This window comes from Coregonus lavaretus, assembly GCF_964263955.1.
Source record: "Coregonus lavaretus genome assembly, chromosome: 40".
In the NCBI taxonomy this organism is placed as follows: Eukaryota; Metazoa; Chordata; class Actinopteri; order Salmoniformes; family Salmonidae; genus Coregonus; species Coregonus lavaretus.
Window position 1 is genome coordinate 5,650,081 of NC_140027.1, and position 17,414 is coordinate 5,667,494.

Here is a 17,414-nt window from a genome sequence, read left to right on the forward strand (position 1 = left end):
TAGAACTTAACACACACACAAACTTCTCTTTGAATTCTGTAGACTGTCACGACTCTGATACAACAGTCACGATTCATGTGCTTTCTGTAATTAAAATATATATTTTTTTTAAACAGTCACAACTCTGAATTTAAACCTTGCCCAGATGTCGCTTAAATAATACAGCAGTAAGAAAGAACCCATTTACTGGTGATTGATTTATCTCCCAAGGACTTTCCAAGAAAGGTCTATTGAAGTGTATTTAATTGAATGTGTGCCTGAATAATGGAAGTTAATTGAACTCTGTAACTGACAAACAGAAAGGCAGAAACTCTTTGCAGACAGAAGTGTATTGAATTTAGTATGGTGGTGAGCAGAGTTCTGTAGCTACTGCTCCTAACAGACAGTTTACTGTAGTGTAGACTAGTCTGATAGAGAACAAGCCCAGGGGGAGAGCAGAGGGAACAGGGTCAGGTAAAAATGTGCACCAGAACACAGATCGATCCACTGGGGCGCACACGGATATACACACACACACAGAGCTAGAGAGAAGCCAGAACCTCCAGGCCAGAACAGAGAGCGCAGTCTGAAACCCTGCACTGATTTTTACTTGAGGAGCTCATACTCCGGTGTTACTAGCTTTGTGCATCTTTAATAGTAATAGTCAATGAGCAAGCTCGCGTCAGTCACCACGTTTACATGCGCATAGTATTCTGAATAATAGCTCATATCCCGATTAAGTTATTATTTCAGGATAAGCTGTTTACATGCAGCTTTGATATTCCACTCACGAGTATCCATGTATCCATGAATAAAAATTATATTCCTAATTTGTCCAGGGACGGCAGTTTTTTTGGGGGACATTGGATGTGGGATAAAAAAAAAAAAGTTAAGCCACATTTAGATATTTTTTTCTGCTTATAATAACCGACATTAGGTAGGTTCTATAATTAGATACATGCAGCTACTCTTGTTATTACTTGAAGCTCTAGAATACTAAATAAAGCCTTGCTCACCAGAATGTCATAAATCGATAGAATGAATGCATCAACAATCTAGTTGACATCTGTAAAGTTCTCTTTCATTTCTGCTTCTTTCACTGAGCGAAGACGTTTAGGGACCGGGGAGATTCTTCATGCAAAATTTCACATTGACATCACCCAGTAAGATTTTATTTTATAAATACATCTAAAAAGGCAGGTTTCAGGTTCTGAATGAAAGGTGAAAAGACGTATTTTCTGGACGTTTTGGTCATCCAGCAGACGCTCTTATCGAGATCGACTGACAGTCAGTTCATTCAACTAAGGCAGATAAACAACATATCAATCATAGTAAGAAATAAATATTTATGTAACCATTACTGAGAATGTTGATGAGGTGGGTATGTTGGTTGGACTCCTTTCAACATCGCTGCCAATTTAAAAGCTTTTGAAAAACGAACATAAGTGCATGGGACAGATGGGAGCAATAATACATATTCTGTTGCAATCTTCAGTTAGTTCCTCTTTCCTATATTGAATAGATTTCAAATGTATTATTGTGATAGAATGCTTACCACATTGAGAATGTATGTGCAGTTGAAATTTGGGCATAGAATGAATTACCAAAAAAAACGTATTTTCAACCAATGTAAATTACGTATTTTCAACTTTCATTCAGAAGCAAAAATTAACCTGAGTTCAACGTCAGGGAAATACGTAATTTCATAATCCGGAAATTTCTATGACCAAATTTCAACTGAACATACATTCTCAATGAAGTAAGCATTAGATCACAATAATAATTTTTCACTGAAGATTGCAACATAGATTCGACAAAGATTTTATTTTTTAAGGTCGGGGACACCCCTAACACACACACAAAGCAGAGACAGGGGAGTAGAAGTCAAGATACAGGAGACAATAAAAGATGCAGCTAGGTCTCAGATGAATCTCATACAAGTGCAGGAGGAGCTTGAGGAGTGAGCAAAGCTGAGAGGGGGAAAGAACCTCATGGCATTTCATTTCCCACAATGTTGTGGTTCCAACTCTAATCAAACCCATAGGAGCGTGGATGTGAATCCATCTCTGTCCCATAGGATCCCTCAGTAATAGAGGCTTTACTTTCACTACACTAACCTCAGGTAGGCATGACTGCTTTCCTATACATTGAGCCCAGTGGGGATAAGTCGGTTGGGATGTGCCCTTTAAAGATACTATAGCTGAAATGACAACACGCCTAGGGGAGTTTTCAGCCCTGCATCAACAGAGAATCTACAAAGGCAGCATCCCATAAGGCTCTGGTCAAAAGTAGTGTACTATATAGGGAATAGGGTGCCATTTTGGACGCAGGCAGTCTACAGATTGCAGGTTTTACAACTATGCCTGGCAAAAAGGAAATGTGTTAAGGGAGATGGCAAATATTGTCTTTCCTATTTATTCACACAATAGTTATGGCTGCAATTGGGAAGGAGTGTACTGACTGATTGACTGAAACAAACTTGAACAGCCATGAGTATTTCTGACTGCAATTATTCTTCCAGTGTCTATTGTTTGATCAAACTGAAGATGGCATAGCTACCCACACAAGCACCCACACGGTTCACAGTCAAGCACCAAAAGCAGGTCCTGGATTTTAAAACCGTCTACCAACACCTATCCACACCCAGTCACGCACACACAAACCCTCACCTGTAGATCAGTTTTAGAAGTGAGGTACGTTCATGCCAGATGTTCTGTCTTGACTTGGCGAAGTTCAGCACCATACTAATTCACCAGCAACATTACCAAAGCCTGGCACTAAGGTGATTATCATCACAATAAACAATCCTAATGAAATTATTTGTTTCCCAACGACATATGTGAGCGACTAATAAAACAGAGGCATTTGCATGTAAAAATGTGTTATAATGGAGACGAATGGGGAGGTAGAATCTTTCTTTCGGATTCATAATAGGCTAATGTGGCATTTAGGTTTGACAGCAGCCAGATGTTGGCTCCCATTGATTGAATCCCATTAATTTCTCACTTCAGTGGAGAAGTCTATTGTCTTCCTATTGAGATCATACATTCCAACTGGAGGAGACATAAGGGCTGCAACCCTATGGGCCCTGGTCAAAAGTAGTGCACTATACATGAAATAGGGTGTCATTTGGGACAAAACCAAGATGCTTGCCTTGTGCAGAGAATTTTTTTTGGCTTGTGACAGGTTCTTTAATATTGTAGTGGTTTGGTAGGCTGTTATTTTGCGGCGGTTTTTAGCCACCGAAATAATGAAATGACTATTGGATTTGGGTAAGCTCATTTAGTACCAGAGAGCTACAAGCAGCACAGAAACCACTAATCAAGAGAATGGGGACTAGAATGTGTACATGTTGTAGCAAGCTCAGTACAAAACAGTGTGCTGCTTTAATACACTTTTGAAGCTCTTCTGTGTTTAAAAAAAAATATATATATATATATATATATATATATATATATATATATATATATAGAAGATGAACACTGAACACTGAACAGGAGAGGAGGAGAAAAGGAATGAAAAGGAGGCGGCTAAATCCGGCCCCCCTGGGGAGAGGCTCTGATCCTCCATAACAACGGTCTCCTTCTGAAGAGGGTGCCCCCCCTTGATTGTTAACAGTAATCTGAAGGAAAGCCTAAACAAAATTACATTTTAATACAGGTCTCCTGGACCTCATGGATTTCCAATAATCCCATAAATCCTGTTCGGAGCAGCGCAGAGGGGGGAGAAATAGAGGGAGTGAGGGATAACAGTGGAGGAGTAGAGTGAAAGCTGAAGCAGACTTTGGTTCAATCTGTTTTTGTGGACTTGTTCACAATGCTCACTATCATACAGGTGAATGGCACGGGTACTTAATTATTTGTCTATCCGTGACTGATGGAAAACACAGAAACTTTAAGACGGACGACAAGGGTTTGTGATAATGTACGTGTATCAGGAGTGTGACCGTGCCCTAATGTGTGTCCTGTTGGCTATAAAGTGTGAGTGGCCCAAGCTGAGGCTGCGATCTCCACATCCGTCCAGCCTGCTAGTCTGCTTGGCCTTGCCCTGGCACGGGGGAGATCGATGCCCCCTCTGTTTAAATAGCCTTAATTTATAGCAGGCCTAACAAATGGAATAGTCACTGGCCATTGATCCGTATGGGCCGAGGTGCTGGATCGGAGGGAGGGAAGGAATGGCTCAAAGTTCCCTGGAGTCCCATGCATGGTTATTAATGAGAGAGGGGGAGTCCCCAAACTCAATTACCAGTTTAAAGACAACACACTTTGTGCGCGCGCACACACTCCGGTCTCCAACACACACACTAATTGTGTTCTTCGAGGGCAACAGTGGCTGTTGATTTTGATAAAGCTCCTACAGAGATAACGTAGTAGTCAAAACGTAAAAAACAGGGTAGAAATGACATCCAACTGCTCATCCCTGCATTAATGTGTCCTTCTGATACAGATCTGAATTTTATTCATGTCAAAGACTATCTACAGTATCTGAATCAGACTGCTATTCAAGATGGATTTACTGCTCTCCTGAAGAAGATTCACTGGTTATCATGGCAATTATATAGTCATTTTGCATACTGAACAGAGGTATTGTTAAAGGATGAAAATAATGGCTAATATGGAGGAAGCCAGCCAAGCAGAAAGCCAAGTTATGCAATTAGTGGGCTTGATATTGCAGCGTGCTTTTGAGGATGTGTGGAAATCATTCTTGGAAAGCCATTACTTTAGGTGTAAGCAGAGGTGGTTGGTTCATTGAAACGCTAAAGCTAGCTCTGATTTTGACAGCACCCAGATATCCTTTTTACACAATGGTCACATGTCTAATAGGCCTAGTTAATTAACTGTGTGCATTGATTTAATTCATCCATGATGGATTACTGATTAAGACAGCAAGGAATTATAAATAGCACACCAGCCTCATTTCGCTCCTGCTACAATGGTGTGGTTGTTGATTTAGTATTGATTTAATGTATTGTAATATGGGATACTTCTATTTTCCACTCTCTCTATCTGGTGCCGTGTGTGTGTGACCGTGCGTGCAGCCTCCACATTCCTCTGATGAGGAACTGAGACAGGACAGGGGTGTGGTCTCACGTGCTGAGTCAACAGCTGTGTGTGCACATGGGTCAGGGATCATCTGATACACAGACAGTCCTCACCATCACGTCATTGGTGGAACATCTCTTATGAACGGTGGCATGGAGAAAGAGCTTTGGAATGGAAATGAAGGTAGTGTTTTGAAGTCAAGCTTACCAGCTTAACCACAGCACATTGATTTCATAAACACAGCTGACGATTGATATCCTTTCCTAAACATACCATGGAGGTCAGGCCATGTAGCTGAGCAGGGTTGGCGCTTTCTGGGCTGAGTGGTAAAGAGGGGGCTGGGCATGGCATTTCGCAAGTGGCTAGTTTGCATTAACCACCTTCACTTAAACCACCACAAAGGTTTTGCCTGCAAAATTTGGTTTTGAATTACAACGTTCTGGCATGTCTGTCTTGTGATTTGTTGGGAGAGTCAGTCTGAAGAGGACCCTGCCTGAATCCCACACCTAGTGCTGTTGTGCCTAGCTCTGGGTTTCCGAGAGTACCTTCATACAAGCCATACTGATGTTTAACTCGGTTCTGAGGGCCCCCCTGGGTGTTTGCCCTAGCACTACACAGCTGATTCAAATAATCAAAGCTAGATGAGGAGTTGGTTATTTAAATCAGCTGTGTAGTGCTAAGGCAAAAAGCAAAACGTGCACCCAGAGGGGGCCCCAGGACCGAGTTTGGGAAACCCTGATCTAGAGCACAGCTTCACATCAGGGCCAAGCCCTGGACATGGCATAGCTTCTCAAAAGGTTCTGGTATTGTGTGCTTATGTATTGGACAGGGATATGAACAAGTCTCTCTCTCTCTCTGGTATAGTAGATGCAGGCCTGGCTGTTCTGTACAGGGCGCTATCCGTCCTGGTTTAATCTATCTACCCTCGCACTCCAGTGAGCCACTGCTCATCCACCAACAGCTCACTCTATAGTCCCAGTTCAGGCAGGTCTACTAACAATGTACTTTTGGGTTAGGGTTGGTTTGTCTCGCACTACTCCATGTCACTGCGTTTGAATGTCATTCAGTGTTACAATGTATCCTTTCAGAGGACCCTAGCCCCACCCCTCTCCCTGACAGAGCCAAACCCACGACTATTTTGGGTACCATAAATAACATATCTATCCCATAAGGTCCAATGCCACTAACACACAGCAGCAGCCATAGACAAGCCCAACTGGGAGAGGCAGAGTTTGTGGGATTCAGAGCAGCAACTCGGCTGACCAGGCCAGATTTTCTGCAATCCTGCATCGGAATCATTCACACACTTGCACTATATTAGCAGGTGTACACACACACACACAAGCTGCTTTGCTTCATGAGCGCACCACATACATCGACATGGTCACAACTCAATAGCAGACACCTCCACCGGGACCGGACCCCACCTTGACCAATGCGCCTTGTAATTGGGCAGCCTGCCACCTCTCATCCTGAGAAAGTCCAACAGTGTCTGTAGTGTAGTAGCTAGCTGGCCATGATCCTGCTGATTTCCCACGATGCAGCACATCATTTATGGGCCACTCGATAGCCCCATCACAAGACACTCCTCTCAACAGCTTTAACGCTTTAGATACACAACCAATGGGAACCCTAGTACCACCCCCATCATTATCTCCCATCACTATCAATCAGTGCCCTCCTGAATTATTGGCAGCCTAGGTAAATATGAACAATAAAGGCTTTGAAAAAATGTCATTGTTGTTAAATCAGCTTGATCTTACACTTACAATATCATATGAATCTAACCTTTAATTGAGTTAAAATTGTTTAAAGAAAAATCGTCATCAATAAATTATTTTATTACAAAACATGCATGTCACAGTTATTGGCACCCCTAGAAATTCTTATGAACCAAATCTAATTGATGTATATTCCAATTTTACTTTTTAAAGTTAATGTGAGTCTTTGGGAACGCTTGTGGTCATCCATGACTTCCTGTTTTGAGGTGACACACAGGCAGTGATGCCAAATTAGCAATTTTATTGCTAGATTTAGCAACTTTTCAGACTACCCTGGCAACTTTGTTTTCAAACAGCACCTAGAAACAAATGTAGCAACTTTAAAAAATGTATTTGGAACTTTCAGCAACTTTTGAAAAGTGACTGAAACGCTAAAATGCACGCATTTTCCCTCTAAATTACACCCCAAAAAATTCTGTCACACACTCAGTCACAACACACGTGCCTGGCTGCAAAAGTGCATTGTAAGTGATGTCAGCAGCAGCAGTAGTATGCAGCAAATTGCAAATCATTGTTGGCTGCCTGCAGCAGCAGTAGTATGCGTTTGATGAGACAAACCCAATGAATATAGTTGGTCATGAATGTTTGATCTTGAACAGAACTTACATCAATCAACATGTCTCAATCAAAATTGTACAGCCAGAAGTACAGAAAAGAATGGGAGTATGAACCTGAATTTAAAGGGTGGCTGAAGCCAGTAATTGGGGATGATTGTCGGGCATACTGTGCGTACCGCAAATCAGATATGCTTGCAAAAATGTATGACATCAAAAAACACTGAGCTACAGCAAAGCATGTAGATAAATCAAAACCGTACAACCCAGTCTACATTACCACAGTTGGTTAAGAAAGTGGATAACTGCACAAGCGCAGAAGCTACTATGGCAATGGCCATAGAGGAGCATTGTTCCCTGCTAGCATGCAACCATTTAGGTATGGCTTGCAAAACTGCCTTTTCAGATTCTGTGGCAGCAACAAACTTCCAAATGCACCAAGTGCACAGAAATGATTAGGGGAGTACTGGCTCCTTATTTTCTCAAAAGGGTAACATCAGATGTGAGGGATGAGAAGTTCAGTCTCCTTTTGGATGAGTCCACTGATGTCAGTGTTTTGAAATACCTGGGTGTGGTGATTCGGTATTTCAGTGCTAAAAAAAGAACAGGTGTGTCCACATTTCTCGGGCTGGTTGAATTGGAGGGGGGCGATGCCAGATCAATAGCAAAGGTGGTAGTTGAGTTTCTTGAGAAGGGTAACCTTAAAAAAGAGAATCTTCAGGGTATTGGCACTGATAATGCGTCCATGATGACTGGGGTGCACAAGATTTTAAAGGAAGAATGTGCATTGCCCAATTTGGCACTCATCCGCTGTGTGTGCCATTCTTTACAATTGGCTGTCAGTGCAGCATCCAAAGAAACCATCCCTAGGAGTGTTGAGTACTTAATCAGGGAACCCTACAACTGGTTTTCGATTTCCCCAAAACGGCGCGAGGCGTACAAAGCAGTGTGTGCCACACAAAATTGATGTCCTGAAGGATGCCATTGATGGACATCCATCACCATACCTTGGATACCTTTTCGAGAGCACGGTGTACCAACTCAGTCTTGCGCCAGAGGACGAAAAGGTCATTCGGAGACAGTGCATCAACTACATTGGAGTTGCAAGCAAGGAGTTGCAAGCAAGGCTCCCAGACAACCTAGAAGCCTTGCGAAACATGGCCTTGTCCAGTGTTAAGGAAACACTAAAGCACAATAAAGGCACCACTGAAATGATTAAAGTAGCTGAGCTACTGGGGTACCAGCCACAAACAATTGATCAAATGGTTTCCCAATGGAGAAACATCCATCTGTTTAGGTGGGACTCAACAAAAATACAGTAGAGTTTTGGAGTGAAGTGAATAATTACATGGACTCTTCCGGGTCAAATCTATTTGAAGAACTGCGCAAAGCTGCACTCGCTGCCCTCTCCTTGCCACACTCAAATGCGGAGGTTGAACGGCTGTTCAGCCAAATGAGTGTGGTCAAGTCAAAGTTAAGAAATATAAATGTCACTGCACACTCTCAACTCCATACTCCTGGTGCGGTATGGACTGAAGCTGGCTGGTGATACCTGTTACCAGCATAAACTACCAAGTGAAGTTCTGCAGCAGTTTGGCACTACAGCAGCATACAGCTTTAAGGCCACTCCATCCTCTTCTGCTGGTTCCAGCTCCGTGACAATGCAGTTGGACAGTGAAGATGAAGAGACTTTCTGGAACTGGCGGAGACACACAGCTGATGGTGGCAGTGTGCACTGCAGTGTGAGCGAGAACAGTGGCAATATCTGGAGGAAACCATTGAGCAACTAGCCAGCCAAGCAGCAAAACAACCTGGAGAGAGATGCCTAGCGCACACATCATTATTTAAGTTAAGCTGCTTGTTCAGTAAGATAGCATATATACCTTATTAGCTTGTACCTATAATTGTTGATCAGTTAGGTAGCATGTTAACTACAAATACACTGCTTAAAACTATAAATTGTTCAGAATGTGTAGGTTTACTAGTTAAAAACAAAATAAAATGTAATTGTTCAATAATGTGTCATGTGTAATTGTTCCATAATTCAATGCGTCGTGTTTAAAAATAAAAATATCTGATCATATAAAATGTGTTGTGTTTATAAATGTATTACTTTTACAAATACAAATGTGATAATAAATAAACAAATCTAAACTAACAAATGTCAAATCATATTTTTCGCCGAAATAGGCAGTCAATTAGAGTAATGTTATTGTGTATTCTACATAATGACGCAGTTTTACATTATTACGTAATGACGTCATCACGCAATGACATCACAACGTCATTTAGCAACAAATCGATCTGCCTCTAGCAACTTCCCCAGAAAATTAGTTTGCAACACTGCACACAGGCTAAACTCCCTTAGTCACAAATGAAATGACAAAAGGTTGTTGACCTTCACAAATCAGGCAATGGCAATAAAAAGATAGCTACAAGCGTGAAAATACTCATATCCACTATTAGGGCAATAATTAAGAAATGTTTAACAACTGGAGCTGTGATGAACCTGCCTAGATGAGGACGCTAGTGTATTTTGAAGGTTGGCTCAAGTGGCAGATTTTTCTTCCAAGGATCACAGTTGGAGCATTGCAGAAGTTGGTTAGATCTTGGGGTCACCAAGTCTCCAAAACTACATATTAGACGCAACCTCCATGACAACAAGTTATTTGGCAGGGTTGCCAGAAGAAAGCTTTTGCTGTCACCAAACCACAAACGTAAGTGCCTGGAGTTTGCTAAATGTCATTGGAACTTTGATTGGAACCAGGATCTATGGTCTGATGAGACCAAAATAGAGCTTTTGGCAACAAAGGTGGGTTTGGCGTAAAGTAACCTAATCCCCACTGTGAAGTATAGTGGTGGATCTGTGATGTTGTGGGGCTGTTTTACTTCCAAAGGCCCTGGGAACCTTGTTAGGATACATGGCATCATGGACTCCAAGTACCAGGAGATTTTAGGCCAAAACCTGTCTGCCTCTGCCAGGAGGCTAAAACTGGGTCGTCGTTAGATCTTCCAGCAGGACAACGATCCAAAGCATACCTTCAAATCCACACTTGGTTCACTGATCATAGAATCAAGCTTTTGCAATGGCCATCCCAGTCCCCTGACCTAAACCCCAGTGAAAACCTGTGGGGTGAGCTGAAGAGGAGAGTCCACAAGCGAGGACCAAAGACTCTGAAGGATCTGGAGAGTTCCTGTATGGAGAAATGGTCTCAAATCCCTTCCTATGTGTTCTCCCACCTCATCAAACATTATAGGGGGCGACTCAGACCAGTTGTCTTGGCAGAGTGTGCACAAAGTTCTAAACACAGGGGTGCCAATAATTGTGACATCCATGTTTTTGAATAAAATAAATATTTATTGGTGACGATTCATATGATATTTTGAGTGTAAGATCAAGCAGATAAACAATTATATTTTTTCCCCCAGCCTTTTTTGTTCATATTTACCTAGGGTGCCAATAATTCAGGAGGGCACTGTAGATCCCCCTCTAGTAATTTGCACTAAGACAGTAGGCCAGGGATCATTAACTACATTCAGCAGCAGGGCGATTTTTTTCTTGAGCGGATGGTCAGGGGGCAGGAACACAATTACAAATAATTTGTAGACTGCAAATTGATCATAAGAACCCCAAAGATATTTAAATAAAACAAATTCAAACCTTGCTTACATTTGTATACGATCACATATAGCTCTATACTTTGGAACAGATTTCCAAAAATTAAAATCACTTGGAGCTGATTTGCTGGTGTTTTTACAGTCTTAGGTCCAACAATAAAAAATGTAATACTAATGTTTTATAAAATCACCCATGGGCCAAATTCGGCACGCGGGCCACCAGTTGAGGAACCCTGCAGTAGGCCCTACTCAATCAAAACCGGTACAGTAAATAAATTAATTGATGCAAAACAATGTATTCTTTGTAGAACATAAACTAGCCCACATTATTTAGGCACATTTTCTAGCAGTGTTAGAGAAAGAATGTCTCTTTGTCTTACCCCAGCAATCCCTCCTGTTTTGGAATGAATATATAAATGAATGTTTTATGGATCCAATATAATTCAGTGCCTAAAGCCAGACTTAAGCACAGTGTAGCAGCCTAATTCTGTCATATTAGCAGAAGTGTGTTACAATTTCATTTAGCTGAATGTCTAGCCAATAGGGATATTAAGTCAGCCGGCATAACGTATGGCAATGTGACACTTGGCATTATTGCAGCAGTAGCTCTCCATAACATCATCTATGAAACAATGAGGTAGCTAGTGCTGCAGGGATCTAACAGCACCTTTCATATAAGCCCTGGCAGGTGTAACAGAAACACAGAAATCCCACTGTCACCATTTACTAGAGAGAAGCATTGAAATCCCACTGTCACCATTTACTAGAGAAAAGCATTGAAATTCCACTGCCAAAGCAGAGTTCAAATGAATTTCTACTAATGGGGAATAATATTGACAAAGGCTAACCTTAACAAGGTTTAATGTGGAAGTCTCGCTGTAGAACCAATTATGTATTTCCTAAAGCAGTAGACTGTGATGATAGTAATGTTATATCAAGATGTTCCTGCCATACAGATTTTTGATGTACCGATTCCATGGCACAGGGTGTATGAGTTGATATAAAAAATGACGCAAGATTCAAGACTTCGTGGTTTTCAGCAAAAATTATTGTACAAAATTCTTGCCACCAACAACATTTTGAATATTTAGGGAATACAATCATCGCAGCTCTGTAGATTTTGTTGTGAGCATACAGAATCAATAGATCATTTGTTCTGATATTGCCCTCAGGTAGCCTGTTTCTGGTCTCAGGTTCAGGAATTGCTGAAAAAGCATAACTTTAATCTAAAATTGACCCTAGAAATAGCATTGTTAGGAGATCTGGAGAGACCTGGTCAGTCAATTACTAGTATTTATCTTCAACTCGCAATCTGCGGATTCTATTCGATTAGATAGCTTCAAATTGTCCTCTGGCGCAAGACTGAGTTGGTACACCGTGCTCTCGAAAGATATATGGCGCGTAGAAATCTGAAGAGGGTGGCCAGCAGAAATAGGAGGGAAACTGAAGGTTGGGATATGGAACTGGAGACAAGTGGGAGTGAAGTTGTTGGACGGGGGATAGAATGACGGTCAAAGATAAGAGTCCAAAAAAAAGTCACTAATAAATAAAGTCAGCTTGAATGACACTGAGGGGCAACGCTGTTACATCCAGTGACTGTATGCCTGAGGCTGAGGCCGCACAAGTGCTTGTACGTGTGTACACATGCATATACACACACACTCGCATTCAAACGCACACATGTGCACACACTCGGACACATGTAAATAGTGCCACACATGCACTGAAATGTATACAGTTGGCCTTGCTATTTAGATTTTTGTTGTCCTTGATGTCTTTTATTTTTGCATGATTGTTTTCTGTTGTTGTTGTTTTTATCCTATGTTTTTCTCTTTGGTTAATTTAGTTGGTTGTTGGTGCATTGGGGGGGGTGGGGGTTGGGAGCTTGGGCCGGTGGCAGATAGGTCGCTGGTTTGGGTCCCCGTTTTCACTTGGTGGGAGATCTGTCGACGTGCCCTAGGGCGGGGCGCTTGACCCTGGTTGCTCCTGTGGGTCGCTCTGGACAGGAGATGGTTTGATGACTGAATGTAATGTAAATGTTGAGCGGCTTCACTGCAGATAGATGTAATGTTTTAATATTTAAAAAAGTATTAAATAAATACAAAAAATATTGCAAACTGGATAAAAAAAATAAAAACAATCCTGCGTGTCGTTTCTGGAAGGCAAACGATATGATTTTTTTATTTATTTTTTGGTCATTTAGCAGGCGCTCTTTTCCAGAGCGACTTACAGGAGCAATTAGGGTTAAGTGCCTTGCTCAAGGGCACATTGACAGATTTTTCACCTAGTCGGCTCAGGATTAGAACCAGCGACCTTTCGGTTACTGGCACAACGCTCTTAACCACTAAGCTACCTGCCGCCAGGTAGTTCAACAGCAACTTTGCTTTGATGGAAGTATGCAAGTCAAATTCAATTATCAAGTAGACCTACTTCAGTCAAATGTGATAATGAAGTTTAATAAATTAAATGAGAACTGGAAAAGCAGCTGTTTAAAAGAAGAGATCTTAAGATCGGCACAGCTGTACAATCTAACCATAGCTTCTGGATATTGAACACAACACAGTGGTCTCCAGTTAAAAAGTCTCTCTGGTTTCAGATCATCATTCGTGAGCTACTTTCAAAGATTCAACAAGATTAACCTTAAAATGAGAACCAAGAGCAACTGCATAATATGAGCAACGCAGTTAGGGCCTTTATCCGTTCACCAGTAAAAAGCCCTAGTTCAGTAGACCAGCGTAAAGACTTAGGACATGGTGCAGCGGGACCATAAGGACTAAGGATGTCTCTTACCCTGTCCTTCATCCTCCAGCTCTGGGCTAGGGCCTTGGAGCCCTCGATCTTCTCTGAGTGGCGTTTCTTCATAAAGGCCAGCGGCAGGTTCCAGTCGCTCATGTCCGCCTCCTCCTCCTCAGCCAGGCACACGGCCGGCGAGTGCAGCAGTTCCGAGTCCATTTTCATCAGGGTCCTGAGGGAGAGATGGTCAGGTTGAGGTCAATGTTAAAAAAGGTTTCTTCATTCAATAATAGGATATAGCTGTACAGTATGTTTTTGTGTAACATTGAGGAATATTACAAATAGTTAACATTTGTCCGTCAGATGCAATCTATTTTTGACCCAAACTATTCAACCATTTTAAGTTCTGCTTCCTAATGACTAGGAAAGTTTGGGCAGCGTTGGGTTAGCCATAGACCAGCTCACACTGCCTGTCAGATGAGGAGCAGCTCTGGGTTAAAAACTACCACCACCTAGCTTTGTGACAACATCGGAAGTCTGTATTGCTTGGACACCATGAGTTGTGAATCGTTCTGGTGGCGACGTTAGATAACCTTACCACAATTTAGCTGGCCACACTAAAAAGGTGTTTGATAGTGAGGGACACATTTAACTTTACGTCTGGTAAGTAAAGTTCCTAGAGATTATACAAATGCCTTTGTTGACAGGAAACACTTTTTTAGTGTGGCCTGCTAAATTGTGGTAGGGTTATCTAACGTCGCCACCAGAACGATTCACAACTCACGGTGTCCAAGCAATACAGACTTCCAATGTTAGATCATCTCGAAACTGTTAAGTACAGTTTCGAGATTATACATATGCCTTTGTTAACAGGAAACGTTTTTTGGGTGAAGCTGGCTATATTGTGGTAGGGTTATTTTCTGTTGCCAGCCACCAGAACTATGCACAACTCAGGGAGTGCAACCAATACACAGACTCCCGATGTTGTGTCCCAAAGCTAACCACCACCCATAAATGGCATGGACAATAACATTAGCAACCTCACATCCCTAACCCCATTCACAACAGGTGTCCCTGGTGAGTGATGGGATAGGAACTCAACAGCTTTAGTTCCAAAACAAAGTACCACCATGTAAGACTCGTTTATCATCATGTGCTGTAGTCAGCATATTCTCGTTCTAATACGTACATAACTAGTAACTACCAGTATTTGCATTTTGACACGGTTAACATTAGCTGTGTAAAATGGTCAAAGTCTGACAATGACGTCTCACCAGTGAATTCCCTTTAAATTAACTTAGCAGTCAAATGGTAGATAATATGCGGAATATACTGGCTAACTTACATGGAAATTCTATTTTCTAAGGAGATATCAAATATTGCAGAATGATACTTAATAGAATTGAAAATCGGCATAACGTTATCAACCTGCAGTGATTGAAGCATGTTCGCGCGTGGCTGTTCTAGAGTTCGGAGTCGAGTTTGACAGGTTAGCTTGTGGCTAACTAGCTAGCAGACCCTAGCCCACTTGCTGACAACTAGCTAGTATTGTTATCACAGATTTGTACTTCATGTTTGTAAAACTGTGCATGCTTCATGTTACTTGTGGAATTTAAAGTTACAGTAGTTAGATACATGTTTTAGAAAAGACTGACTGGCAAGTGAAGCAGATGTGCAGAAATTGCCCTTTTCACAGGGTGGCGTGCAGCGTACAGACCTTGGGGCGGTAGAATCCTCTTCGATACGGGCTTGGAAACCTCTCCGTCTCCTGACTATTATAGACGCAGTCGCACAAACAATTCTTGAAAGAAAATTGTACGGTAGCGTCCACAATTTGTAAACAATGTCGAACCCGACAGGTCCAAGTTCGACCGGTATGTGTTTGCAGGGAAATCTGCGGTTTCTCTCCCCACGGCTGCTCTTTGCTATGGGAAGGGGCTCGAGACGAGGCCCATCTTCACACGGACACTCTGCCACAACCACGCCACGCGCTGTCAGGCTCGAGCTGTCAATGACGCTTCTCGTATGGTCTTCTGACACAACCGTGTGTCGTCGTGGCAAATTTTGTAAGCTAGTTGCGGTGAAATTATCAAACAATTCCAACAATTTCTCCAGAGATACTTCTTCTGCACTTCAGCAAGGGCGCCGCCATCTTGGGAAATACCCACAATGCACTGTAGCATGCAAGGCTGGACTGAAGATGCCATTAATAACGTCATCATGGTCAGTGCATGTCCCTTTCCCTTTCGAAAGTGAAATAGTCAAGTCCTAAATATTCCATACAGTTCGGTTGTGATGTCTCAATGAGATCCAAAAATATACATGTATTATTGCATCTCTTGTACATTTTGAGAGATTGATGTTGTTGAAAATCAAACTTTTTATTAAACTTGTCCCACTATAATAATATTTCTGACTATATAGGCCTACCATGATGGTGCAAGTAGTGCCCTATCCCAAGGTCACTGTGCAATTATAGACTACATCATGTTTTAAAGTGAAATCTTTCAAGATACTGTATTAGAATCCAAACAAACATAAAATACCTTAAAGGGGCAATAACAAAGCACTCTCTTGCCCCTAATTCGGTAAAAAGCTGAGAGATGGAGCTGGAGAAATGTAATCACGCTCAAATTCATAGAGGACTGACCAAGACTAGGACTGATGATAAATGATATCAAAATTATAGTTTTAACCATATTTTGAGGCTAAATAGTGTTTGTTTACATTTACTTTGTTTACAAACATTGGAGAACAAGCTTATGTTTTGGATTATAATGTGGTAAGACAGTTGAACTAAGCTAATGAGGCATAAGTATATTCTTCAAGAATCAATGGGTACATATAATTAATTCCAAAAATGGACGTAGCAACTGCAGATTGCCCCTTTAAACATGTAAAATGTACTTCTTTAAAGTATAACATTCAAAGGTTGCCCTTTCTTACCTAATAAGATTTTCTCTAGAAAATAAGCACATACAATTCTTTAACCAGAGAAAAGTAATGGGGGAGGGGAGGCAGGGTGGTGCTCAAAGATATTTCCAGCATATTTTTTGTTGTCTGTTGATACATTCCTTCTGACCAGATTTTTTACCTCAAGGTTACCCGGCTGCAGGAATGTTTGCTGAATTGCACCTTGCAGATCTCACTGCTTGTTTCCACTGAACAAGTGAATTCACACAGCAAGCAGCTGCCTCTCTATTTTCCCAGTATCCTCTGCTGTCTGCCTTTTGTGCTCATTCTTCACTCAGTTGGGGTTTAAGGTTTTAGAAGAAACACTGAAGAAGAAAAAACACATCCATCTGTCCCTGTGACAAAAATGAAACCCGCTTTCTGTTTACTCTCTACTAAGAGATTGAAAAAGGTTCATCCACCACATAGAGGTGGTGATTACGACAACAAATTACTCCAAAGAGAAGCCATGTGGATATATACATTACATTCTGTATCTCCACACGGTTTAAACAAATAATTAGATTTCACCTCCTTCCTATAAGCCAAATGTAGACTGTTATAGGTTACAAGAACAGGTTATCAGATTTTACATATCGTTTGTGAGTTGGCCCCACATATTTATGAAGGCTGTGCCTGATGTCTTTTGTGGTAGTGTAACTCATTTATTGATATGATGTATTCAGGTGAGCGGACACCTTGGGCGGTTGATTCGTGAGTTGCCTGCTCCCATACCCTATAATTCTGTATTACCT

General features: G+C 41.6%; 1 protein-coding gene across 1 annotated transcript in view; it reads right to left on the reverse strand.

The window, feature by feature from the left end:
• The window catches only part of LOC311113360 (regulatory-associated protein of mTOR-like), a gene marked incomplete at its 3' end in the record, with an annotated part of 102,246 nt that extends 86,397 nt beyond the window's left edge, over positions 1–15,849 (reverse strand). Inside the window, exons 1-2 of the mRNA XM_084156574.1 lie at positions 15,425–15,849; positions 13,765–13,939 (exon numbers count right to left, since the gene is read on the reverse strand). Coding sequence (XP_084012700.1) covers positions 13,765–13,932 — 168 coding nt within the window. The 5' untranslated portion in view covers positions 13,933–13,939; positions 15,425–15,849. The remainder of the gene's footprint in view (positions 1–13,764; positions 13,940–15,424) is intronic.
• Between the last annotated feature and the right edge of the window lie 1,565 nt (positions 15,850–17,414).